Source organism: Poromitra crassiceps, assembly GCF_964638095.1.
Source record: "Poromitra crassiceps genome assembly, chromosome: 1".
Classification (NCBI taxonomy): Eukaryota; Metazoa; Chordata; class Actinopteri; order Beryciformes; family Melamphaidae; genus Poromitra; species Poromitra crassiceps.
In genome coordinates this window covers 124556497-124569459 of record NC_139623.1, presented here as the reverse complement: position 1 = coordinate 124569459, position 12963 = coordinate 124556497, and the positions used below count along the sequence as shown (strand labels likewise).

The 12963-nt window shown below is 42.6% G+C and overlaps 1 protein-coding gene across 1 annotated transcript in view; it reads right to left on the bottom strand.

Moving 5' to 3' along the window:
- Window positions 1–1759: 1759 nt before the first annotated feature.
- tbl2 (transducin beta like 2) overlaps window positions 1760–12963 on the bottom strand; it is a 29685-nt gene continuing 18481 nt past the window's right edge. Inside the window, exons 5-7 of the mRNA XM_083650038.1 lie at window positions 9418–9544; window positions 4989–5141; window positions 1760–2361 (exon numbers count right to left, since the gene is read on the bottom strand). Coding sequence (XP_083506164.1) covers window positions 1902–2361; window positions 4989–5141; window positions 9418–9544 — 740 coding nt within the window. The 3' untranslated portion in view covers window positions 1760–1901. The remainder of the gene's footprint in view (window positions 2362–4988; window positions 5142–9417; window positions 9545–12963) is intronic.

The following is a 12963-nucleotide window of genomic DNA, read 5'->3' as shown; positions in this document are numbered from 1 at the left end:
CTTTTGTAATGAGTTACCCCCAACACTGGGTATGAATTGTGGATAGCCTGTTAGTTGGTAGACCAATACTAGAGGTCTGTAGAGTCAGAGACTAACTAGTATTACGTTCTATCCACATACTACTTTCTGTTCAAGTACTTATAGTTTTTAAGATATATTCCACCCAAATACTACCTTCTCTCCAAATATTTATAGTTTTAAAGGTATATTCCATCCAAATACTACTTCATGTCCAAGTACTTAGGTAGATATTTCAGCCAAATACTACTTATGTCTAAGTACTTGTGTTTTAAAGCACAGAATATACCTTCAAAACTATAAGTACTTAGACAGAAAGTAGTATTTGGGTGAAATATAAGTGAGCAACAGGCTGGTTAGCTCAGATGGTAGAGAATCAGACTTACAAAGTAACAATCTTGGGGCTGAGGGTTCAAATCTCACCTGGAATGAGTGTTTATTGATAAGGATATATTTCACTTTATATTAGGGTGCACAAAAAGATTAACAAATGGACAGGTAATGATTCAGTACTCATAAACTACTGAGTATGATGCACCAAACCTGTCCATTTGATGTATAATATATGCATGTCGTGTGTTAAAGTTGTGTGAACTGTCACAGTTTTTTTTATGTAAACAGAGTCAGCTGGCTAGAGTCAGACAATCAGGCCTCGGGCCACTTGGGCTCCATTGCCGTTGCCACCCATTGACGCGGTGTGTTTACCAAAATGCTGCTCGGCTGATCGCTTGTATAAGTAGGCTACATAAGCACCTTAACCCATTGATACCTGATGCAGCATTTGTGTGTGTATCCCTTTAAGACCGCGTCTTAAAGGAATACACACACAAATGAGGGATATACACGTAAATGCTGCATCAGGTATCAATGGGTTAAGCGGATTGTAGCACTACGTTGTAATATTGAATGTTGATGCATTTGTTTTTTTGTTTTTCTGTGTCCGAGCCTGTTTGTGTGTTTTGTTTGTGTACTGTTCAGAAAATTTTAAAATAAAATATTGAAAAAATATATATAATTTTTTATTGTTTTACTGCGTGTTTCAACCTGCCCAAAACAGACAGTAACTAAAGTTTCTACACTGCAGCTCGCACAGGACAACCACTAGAATGGAAAACAACCATAACATTGATCAGACATAGGCATTAAGTAGGGATGCAAAGATACGAAAATGTTGGCTCATATCAATATAAACATTGCCGTTATGGCCGATAACCAATATTTAGCTATGTCAATATGATCTGTATAAAAACAAGTTCATATGATAATACAATTTTGTACCTATACGGAAAAACACATGTAAACACTGAATTTGAAAAAGTAATGTCTTCATTTCCAAAACATTTGCAAAAGCCCATAAATCATAGATTTACCAGTGTTTCCTCTCAATATTAAGATTTTGGCACATACAGATACTGATATTAACATTATTGCTGTTATTTTCCTCATCGGGGCGATACTAATATATAAAAAAAATTACTAACAATGGTCGATACCGATATGATCGCCGATATATTGTGGATCCCTAATGATAAGATATCTCACTACTATAATAAGGCAAGGGTTTGGCTCGTGGCGCACAATTGCTCAACTGAGCAGGTAAGTCCGCGAAGCCAGTGAAGTGTGCTAGCCACGCTACAAGCGAGGCACGTTGGAAATAAGCGTGCAAAGCGCAATATATTTCTAGCTAAATGGAAAGGAAGAAAAACACAAAACTGAAAAATGTTTCCATAAAAAGACGCTCTTTATTAAAACTGCAATTCCATGATTCCCTGCCCAGAGTCAAATATAGGCCATTTAGTGAAAGGGGGAGAGGGTGAGAGACAGACTCTGGATGCATGAGATGCAGAGCTGAACTATAGAGTGGGCTTGATTGGTTTGCCTGCTCAGTCCAGAGGAGCAGCCAGCACCGTGTCCAGAGCTCTCTGAGCCTCTGTGATCTGCTGAGTCAGTCTCTCTCTCATAGCCTGGTTCTGGGCCTTCTTCAGCATGTCCTGCATGTCCCTGATGGCTGCCCGGTAGCCCGGGGCGTTGTGGAACACTCGGATGGCCTTGTCCCCGCTGCAGACCAGGAAGCGCCCGTTGATGTCGAACCCGAGGTCGCTGATCTCCTCGCTGTGCACCCCCTGCAGCTCCTCCTCCAGCTGCCCGCTGCCTGTGCTGTATAAGGCCACGTTGCAGCCATGGCTGATGGCCAGCACCCGGCCGTCTGGGGACAGTGCCACCCGGCTGCCTTCAGAGGACTGACAGGGCACAGTCTTCAGCAGGTAGGGATCCTGCTGCTTCTTGTACTCCACATCTGTGTTCCACAGCTTCCACGTCCCGTCTTTGGACACAGTCACCATCCTGGGGTTTAGACAATGAGGAAGAAGAAGACGATGACAACGATTAGTCGATTAATCGATCGGCAGAATCTTTAAGAAAAACATACTAAAATATCTCGTTCCAGCTTCTTAAATGTGATATTTTCTGGTTTTCTGGTAGCAGCAACACTAGATAGTGTTTAAAGTGCAATAAGTGCTACAAGTAAGTGGTGCATGCATAATAATACTAATAATAAAGAATACAAATAAAACGTCTGCCTTATAGCAGTTACTGTTAAGGTGTTAAGAAGGCAGACAGCTTCAGGGTATGTGCTATTCTGGAACCTTGAAGTTCTGGCCTTAACACTTCTGAATCTTTTCTGAGAAGGCAGAAGATTGAAGAGGTTGTTTGCTGGGTGAAAGGGGGCCCTTAAAATGGAAATCTTTTGAAGTCTAGCTTTGTATGCTTCCACTAGGTGTGGGAGATTGCACCCTTGGGAGAATTGTGAAAATGGCTTCTAAGTTAACTAGAGTCCCACTTAGTAGCCTGGATCACATTTTTAATAAGCAGGTGCTCAAGAAAGCTGTGTCCATCCACTCTGATGGTGCCCAGCCTCTAAATTCTAAGTACAATCTGCTCCCATCTGCCCTCCGTCTAAGCGTCCTATTGGCCACAAAGATCAGGTATAAGAACTCAAAATTTGAAAAAAAGGGAAACTAAGGCAGCTCTTCAGGTACAAAAGTAAAAAACCTTTAATAAATGGCTAGTTCATTATAGAACAATTAAAAACATGTACACGCCAACATGTTTCAGCCAGCAAACATTGGCTCTCCATCAGGGCAAACAGTGGCCCTGAACACTCACAGGTGGTATGTATGAGATTACACCTCAGAGTAGGGGTGGAGTCAACTCTCAATCATTCATTAACACTCAGTTCAGAGAGGTCGAGGGGAGACGTGCAGGAGGAGGGGGAGAGGGGAGAAGGGATGTGCAAGAAACAAGTCTGCCTGCCTAGCAAACACAGGCCAATGTTTGCTGGCCGAAACATGTTGGCGTGTACCTGTTTTTAATTGTTCTATAATGAACTAGCCATTTATTAAAGGTTTTTTACTTTTGTACCTGAAGAGCTGCCTTAGTTTCCCTTTTTTTCACTTTTGATGTCCCTCCACCTTCAAGGTCTACTCCTGATATCCACCCGAGCACTTCTGTTTGCTGCCTGTTCTACAGGTATAAGAACTCCTTTGTCCCCACCTCCATCTGAGCCGTTGGGGGAAGGAAGTCAAGTACTTACGTTTTATTCATTTGATCTATTAAGGCATTACTTGTCTGCAACCTTTTATTCTTTTATTTATCAAGCGTTACTTGCACTACTGAATTTGAGACACATTTGCACTTTGTAGCAGTGACTAGTGATTAGTCGATAGGCTTGTGCTGAGCGCTTTATGGTGCACACTTAACCTACCTACTCTGTAAACTGCTATTATGTTATTGATGTCCAACATGTTGTCCGTTTATATGTTTTATGTTGTTCTAAGCTGCTGCAACACAATTTGCCCATGTGGGATTTGAATCAACTTGAAGTTGAACAGATGATTTTGGATGCAGTATGCACCACTCTGTCCAACTATCTCCTGTCCTCAGCTGACATGTTTCCAAACCAAACAGCTATAAGTGAGGATGCTCTCCACTGCTGCTCTGTAGAACTGCACCATGCCATTCACAGAAATACCCTATTTCCTCAATTGCCTCAAGAAGAAAAAGTGGGCTTTCTGGTGGGCTTTCTTTAGAATAGCAGTGGTGGTGTCTCCCTATTTCAAATAATCTGGCAGATTAATCAATAATGAAAATAATCATTAATTGCAGCCCTAGATGACATGCAAGTACTGTATGTTGCATACCATCAACACAAGTAGTGTGGAACACAGCTAGCTTTTGAGTAGTGGTTGCAATCAAAGTAACTCATTTGCAACATTTGTTGCCAAGAACAGGCACTATTCTGCTGTTTTCAAACTACCAGCACCTTTCTTACAATGAAGTGGATGGGGAGTAGCTATAAGGCTGATGGAAAGTGGTCACTTTAGACGGGGCTGATTTGAGTGCTTTCAGTTCACTTTTTCTCTCAGCCAACCAATCACAATAAAGAAACACAACCACCACCATGGAAATGCAGTTTCAAAAGTTAGTTTGTTTTGGCTTTTTCTTTCATTCTTTCCAGATGGTGGCGCTACCACTCCAATGGTTCACCATTGTTTGGATTAAAAACTGTAAAACGAATTTAATCTAAATCGTGTGACATACTTTACAGAAATTCCATGACAATCACTACTGAGTATCATTAGACCCGCCCCAAATAAAAACTTTTCTGGTTTTTAATTTAATCAAAAACTGATCCCACAGCTAATCAAAATGCTGACTGTAAATGGTACTGTACACAGCTTACTTTATGTCCAATCTTGATATAAAACGATACAAAATTGGACTGTCTAGTATGGAGCACTCTGCAGGAGCTTATAAATGTCTGACAGCTGGACATCAGTAGTGAGTGTATGCTGAGTGACATTTGTGACATGCATTTTCAAATGATCAGCTCAAAATGTTTTTCTCAAACAAATAAATATATAAATCAGAATAGTGTGAGTGCAGCCATTGTGAGAAAAACCATGCGTTACCTGTGAGAGTCATTGGAAAAGGCGAAGGCGTGGACGCCGGCTGAATGGCCTTTCAGGTCGAAGGCTCGTGCTACCTCTTTAAACTCGCCTCCCTTCCCAAAGCACACCTCCCACACCTTCACATCAGGTGTGAACCCACAGGAAGCAACAAACCTGACCACACAGAAGAAGCAAGACAAGTAACTTACACACACTTCACCTGTTTCATTTTCTATCTTTCCATTTAGACAAGTAACTTACACACACTTCACCTGTTTCATTTTCTATCTTTCCATTTAGACAAGTAACTTACACACACTTCACCTGTTTAATTTTCTATCTTTCCGTTTTTGAAATAAGTGGTCCAATAATGATAATAATATAATAATGATAATAATAATGATATTTCAACTAGAATTCATAATCACTGGAAATATTGCAGACAGGACCTTTGACTGGTACAGGAAATCGTTATTGATTGGTTGACATAACTGACACGGGAAACAAGGGGCTTAAAACAAATGATACAAAGAAAAACAAATGTTCCAAAGTTAAATTATATTACAACTTCAAACTATGTCAACTATCACGTTTCTGGTTTATTCTGATTCTAATGGGCAGCATTTATGAGAAACATTTTCTCAATGGAACTGTAATGCCATACACCAATATGTTGGGGAGTCCACTGTGAATATCTCACATAACCTGTTTGTGTATCATGTTTCAAACTGCCCACGGAAATCGAATTAAAACATTAGACGCTAGTCTGTCAGTGTTGATCAGCTAATCAATGCAACAGAGGTGAAACCACATAAATGATCTAAACATTAAAAAGGAGGACTAAACCAGTGCACAAGAGTAGTTTACTTTTACTCTATGGCTATGTTGCTAGGCTAGCTAGCCTGCCTTGGCAACTGGCTGTGCTGTGGTTGGGTTCATGTGGTTTGCTGTGGCTGGTGTCAATCAAGGAAACAGAGCCCCAAAAGTTTGTCTTTTTTATCATCTCTTTTACTCGAGATGGGGCTATAATTTAGAAAACGGAGCCAATGAGAGCATGAAAAAGACTTGAAATTGTTGATTCAGACCATAACCTCATTCGGAAAATGTTTATTTAAGACACAGAGACACCGAGAAAGAAGTCGGCTACTTTTTCCATTGAGGCCAATGTATGTGTGGCATCACTTCCGGAGCGTGACGTGCTGGAGCGTGACGTGCGCCCCCACTGGCCTTTCCAGAGAATGCAATTTCCGGACTGGCCTCATAAATGTACCGTACCCAGTGAGTCTCTTGCCCACTGTCCCGTACTCAGCACCTACTAACAAAGATGGATCCTTCTTATTAACTTAGGCAACCTTTTCAGTCATTCAGGAATAGACACTGTCTCACTGTTGAATTCACCCCACATGGTTATTTGACAACTAGACAGCAGGATTTATTTCTAGCAGACACCTGAAGAAGGATAGAAATCTAAAAAGCTCCTTATTTTATCTTTAACTCATTTATGGCCAGTTTAGGACTGCCAATATTTAGCACAGGCCAAAGATTTTCATAATTGTTGGTCATCTTTCAAGACCCACAGTAAATTATCTATTAGCACCAAAGTGATTTGCAATACCTCAAAATGAAGATGTACGTCTCTGGGTTCACCAGGAAAAAAAAAGTGAGCTTTTCGCATGTTCTGTACTCTACTTATAGCCATTTATATACACCCTGTTTTCACCCAAAAGGTCTCTCTGAGAAAAGAAATTGCAGAAAATGGCGTTTATGTAAATCATACAATCTCAGGCAGAACTCGCTCTCAATTCTTTTATTTTGAACTGTATTGACATCAGACATGTAAATATTATTCATTATGACACAAATGACAAAAAAATATATATATATGAAGTGCTTTTTTTACATTCAACAATAGTTTACTCAGTGTGAGTGAGTGTGCAGACAGACAGACAGACAGAGACACAGACACAGACACAGACACAGACACACACACACACACACACACACACACACACACACACACACACACACACACACACACACACACACACACAGAGAGAGTTCTGTCCACAGCTGCTGCTGCCGCAAATTAGCATAGGAGGGGAACACCTAACTGGTTTGAGATCAGCGTCTGTCCTCTGCCTCTGCTCGTTTTCCTCCTCTCGTTCGGGCTGGGACGAATGCTGCGACATGACACAGGAACGGGTCCGGCTTGGCTTTGGGACCAGGCGCTGCTGGAACCGGATCGATCATGTTCGTCATGGGTTTGACTAGGCAATCCAGGTTCGCCCTGCAGCAAGGCAGCAGTGCAGCGCGCCGAGGGGCGTTTCAATGGCGTTTTTTCCTCTCTACAAGGAAGCGCGTTTCTCTGTTTTTCCTCCTTTCCTCCTTCTTCCTCGTTTCAAACAACAGCTGCGGTATGTGTTTGATAACGTGCTGTCGGCTTGACTTTGAGGTTAGGGACCTGTGTCTGTGTCACAGGCTGGGTAAGTGTTTGAACTAAGCGCTGCACTAATAAAAACAAAAACACGTCAAACACGTCTTTGGCGTGGATGGCTATTTCTGATAACACGTCAAAGACGTCTTTGGCGGTGAATGAGTTAACAGAGATCCTATACATTTTTTATTTAAAAATTCCACACTTTTCAGACTCAAATTTCCAGACTTCTCGGTAGATTTTTCAGACCATATTTGACATTTGAGTACAAATAACTACAGGTTTGTTGCGTGTAATAAATCGTGGAGAAATACAACTGTTAACATGTATGTTACAATCATACAACAAGTTACATGTTACATTACATGTATGTGGCCATTCAGTCGACACTCCTACGCAGAAAATTGGAAGACGTTCCACTGTCAAACATCTCTGCCCAAAGAGGAAGTAAACTAACTGTGCCATTTTCTCTTAACTCATTGAGTGCCAGCCACTTTTGGAGAACGGACGCTCCCAGTGCCAGAGTTTCAGAGCGTTTTCAGTGATTTCTCGAGGCCCACAGAATATTGTGTGATATTACTATGTAAACACTGAACACGCACAAAGAACGATGAGACTCTCTTCTATCATCTGCAAAAAAAAGTTTATTGATCCCATTTTCCGTTCTTTAGTTATGAGCCGGAGAAGATAGCTTGATTTAACCAAAAACAGCAATTTTTTTCTAGAAGCTGAGATAATGAGCCTTTTGTGAAATTAAACATTTCAAGCACATCAGACTCTGAAGCTAATATTTTCTATGTAGTCACACCTCAAAAATAATTTCCTTCAATAAAACAGTGAAGGCCAGGGAATTTTGTTTGGCAGAATAATATTTTTTAGCTGCAACCAGCAGCGCTGGCCCCTGCGTGCGCTGCTGGTTGCAGCTTCTTGCTGGTCTTGATTTGCTGCTGGTGGGCATCGGATATTCTGGCTTGCGTTTGCCAATCCTGTCCTGCTGTCTGGGTCTGTCTGGGTGTTGTGTGCTGCTCTGCGTGCCCTAATAGGCCTCTCGTGGATTGTTGGGCTTCTTCCTCACGGAAGACGCAGGCTGGGGCGCTAACCCATACTGCTCCCGGGTGCCGTCCCTGTTCCGGCTGTCAACTGTCTCTCCAGTGGTCACTAGTCTATTCCTGGTTGTCACATAGTCTATTCCTATGAGTCACTGGCTAAGCCAGGCTAACTTATAAAGAGAAAACATCGCATGGATGCAACTGGGACGTATCCTCAGTGATGTACCCTGGGGTCATAGGATGTTTCGGGTGGAAATGATGAACGCACGAAGACAGTCAGAAAGTCTGTGTACTTTTCTGAGAACTACATCACTGCATAACTCATGAAAGTTCAGACAAGCTTAATATTTTGTTATTTGTGATGCTACGTATGGCGAAATTAAAAAATATTGCCTCATTGTCTTTCAAACTAATTTGGTCGTGGATGTCTGGATTCGGTAGAGTACTTGGGGCAGAGTTGTTTTGTAGGCTGTGGCGATCAGGCGTAGAGGCAGCTCTGTGTAGGAGGGTGCGTTCAGTCGCACGCCATACTTCCAAGCCTTGCTCTCTACGACATTAAGCTGGCTCTGGCCGGAGCTCCCTCATAATTAGTTACCATTATATTATTATTGTTGTTGTTATTATTGTTATTTGTTTTTAAGAAATTCAGAATTTTACAGAATCAGAATCACCTTTACTGCCAACGTAGGTAATCAGATTATATACGAGGAATTTGACTTAGTGTAAGTATGCAGCAAAGCTGTCACATCAAACAGAACCCTATCCTAACTAAGCCTCAATCTCACTAACCCTAGAAAACAGAATAGGAGAAATAGTCTGGAAAAACAAATATTTTCCCATAATCTACTTTTTTCCCATACTCACCCAGACCTGGAAATGACTACAATCTAATTCCATACTTTTGCATACTGTGTAGGAACTTTGTTTAAAAGAGGAGCATTGTCAGTGTTGAAGGGGTGAGACTGACCTGCCACAGGGAGAGATGGCAGCATAAGAGTTGGTTATCTGGTTGGTGTTGATGGAGGCCAAGACGTCTCCTTTCAGGTCCCAGATGTGAATGCTGGTGTCCGTGGAGGCACTCATGATGAATTTGCCTGCACAGAGGAAAACCAGCATCATGTATTAAAGGGGCGCCATATTATGCTTTTCTTTATTGTGTATCATATATATGCTGTTACAATGTTGGATGGTCATATTAAACATGGGCTACGTGGCCCTAAGCTTCAAATAAATTGGTTAAACTTGAAAGTGTTCCCCATGAAACAGGGTTCTGGGCCAAAATATTTGATTGGTACTCTAAGGCCTACAAAATAACCCTGCAACTGGAGGCGGAACTCGCAATATTCGGATGCTCCGAGTCCTCTTTGAACTTCCCTACGGCTTTGCAGCAATCTCTGACACTCGGGACAACTGTCGCCAAAAAACGTATTCTGAAGGAATGGAAGTCTTCCTCTTCACCTTCTTTTCACGTGTGGCTGATGGACATGATCTCTGTTATACAGATGGAGAGACTCAGGTCCCTGAGAACCAACTCGCTTAGAAGGTTCTTAACTATCTGGGACCCGTTCTTGGCTACTTTGATGAGGTTAAGAATGACAAGTGACTGAGGTTAGAGGTGGCGGATGGCTCGCCCGTCTGGTCTTTCATGGACCCCTTTCATGGACCCATGGAATATCTTTTACAAGCAAGAGCACCTTATGCGACTGGTAACACTATGCTGTAATGTTGTATATTTTTTTGTTTTGTTTTTCTTTTCTTTCCTGTGTCTGAGTTTGTTTTTCTTGTTTGTGTATTAAAAAAAAAAGAAGAAAAAAAAGTGTCCCCCATGAGAGAAAAAAAATCACTCGATTCCACGGGAGGGCTCCCGTCTTTCTTACGTTATGCCTCATGTTAAACGTTGTTTTTTTCGGCTGTGAAGGAAAGGTAACTTTCTTTGCCTTTCCAAAAGAACAAAGCACCAGACAGCTTAGCCCCTTCTTGTGTGTCAGTCAGTCATGTAAGTGTAACTGAGTTATCAGTTACCCTCCACAGTCACTTGTCTAAATGCTAAGTGAGGCCTAGCAAAAAGTCCCAAGCAGCACAACATGCCAATCCGCTCATCGTACAAGTGTCACAGAGACATTCCAAAGCCACCTACCAAAGCAGAAGTCTTCATTGATTAGATCAGTTTAAAAGCTCAATGCTGCTAACAATTAGCTCTTTTTTATCCCAATTCTGTGCCGGTGATGTTATTTTTTCTGAGCTAATCTTCTGCGAATCTGCGTTTGTGCCGGAAGCGCCCAGCCATCACAGTGCTCCACAGCGCCCCCTCTGGTCTCTGGGTCTACCTCATGTTTGTTGTTGCAATAGGCCTATATAGCTTGCCTTGCAAAATTCAAGGCCCAACATCACGAGGAGAAGGATGTTCCAGCCTTCGTTTCCCCCGGGGAGGCCTCTGATTGCTTCGGATCTGGATGCTCGATCTCCGAGGCTCACCAGATTCTCTACCGTCTGCTGTCGCCTAACAACGCGACGACGAGGAGAGAGAATGAAGCGTCAAGAGGGAATGGAGACTGCGCTCAGGAGGACCATTTTCTTTTTCTTATTTCTCTTCTGCTTTGTGGAGATGTCCACCCTTGCCCAGGCCCAGTAAACATTGCGCAGCCAACTACTGACCCTACAAACAACAACATCCCTCTTCATCCTGGACATCTTATGGACGTATGTAAATCCAAGGGCTTACACATTCTTCATCTAAATGTGAGAAGCCTACTTCATAAAATTCATCAAATCCGGCATCTTATACAAGGTAGTAAAGCAGGTATAGTTTGCATATCGGAGTCCTGGCTGGATGCCTCAATAACGGATGTTGAGATAGAAATTGAGAATTACACTGTGATCAGGAAAGACCGTAAGAGGAGGGGGGGAGGGGTCTGTGTAAGAGGAGGGGGGGAGGGGTCTGTGTAAGAGGAGGGGGGGAGGGGTCTGTGTTTATATTAGGTCAGATATTGTTTTTAATGTAAGATTGGATCTCAATGATGAGCACTTAGAAGCAGTCTACTTCCTAAGAGTAAACCAATCCTAGTGGGATTATGCTACAGACCACCAAATCAAACTGATTTTTACACTAGAGCCCTTTTCCCACATGCGTACCGGAAAATTACCTGTAAGTCAATATCGGACATTTCCCTTCACACTTCGGCTCGCGCATGTGGGAATCTATCAGCGAATTTTCCTGTATGTTGGGGGGGCGGGGGGAGGGGGGAGCTTATTTGGGGGGTCGGCAAAACTCGAAATAAGTTCGCTTGTCAGTTGTCACACAATAAATCACACTCGTTTGACTTAAGAGCAGCGTCAAGCCGCCAGCGTAATCAACACAGCCGATTTCCCCCTCCCCTCTCTGCTCGAGAGCAGCAGCCACGGACAGACACAGCGAATGACACAGCAATTGCACAAGCGAAATGTGGAAGTAGTTTGCTTTGATGTGCGCGAATGATTAGTTGATGCACTTTGAAGAAGTTGGGATCCGTGTCTGAGAGAAATAGTTGCTGGTTCGATGTTTATCCGTTCACCTGCGTCGCGTTGAAGCACTTTTTACAGACTGGCTTTGTTTGATGTGTCCGGGGTTGCCTTCGGAAATCAGCAAGCTGACATACTGCTCTTATTAGGCTATCACAAGATAATTTCGCCAGTTTGCTTTAATGTGCGCGAATGATTAGATTATGCCCGCTGGAACATTAAGCAACGTGTGTAGGCTACTCCTCGCCCATGATTGAAGGACCACTGTCGCGGAAAATGACTGGAACCGTTTCCACTTGCGTCTCCTTAAGAGCATACCGCTCTTCTGACTGGGTCGAAACTGGTGAAATGTCGGGGACGACGGGGTCGCGCTTATACCGGCACGGCGCCTTTCTCACATGCAGGCATTAGACCACGTACCGGTCATTTTGCGGTACAAAGCGCATGTGGGAAAAGGGCTTTGGTTAGAAGAGCTATGTTCCAAACATAGAGAATTTTTGTCTGGTGAAGTGATATTAATGGGTGATTTTAACACAGACGTTTCAAGCCTTGACCATTCCATGAACAGGGCCTTCCTAAACCTTTGCACCAACTACAACTTTAACTCATTGAGTGCCAGCCACTTTTGGAGAACGGACGCTCCCAGTGACAGAGTTTCAGAGCGTTTTCAGTGATTTCTCGAGGCCCACAGAATATTGTGTGATATTACTATGTAAACACCGAACACGCAAAAAGAACAAGGAGACTCTATTGTATCATCAGCAAAAAAAAGTTTATTGATACCATTTTCCGTTCTTTAGTTATCAGCCGGAGAAGATAGGTCAAAAACAGCAAAAACAGGCATTTCCATCTAGAAGCTGAGATATTCAGCCTTTTGTGAAATGAAGCATTTCAAGCACATTCACTGACTCTAGCTAATATTTTCTGATGTAGTGACGTGGTGTAGTTGTGTGCTGCCCTGCGTGCCCCACCCTCTCCCCCCCTCAGCTGCAAACTCCTCCCCACACTAGTAACA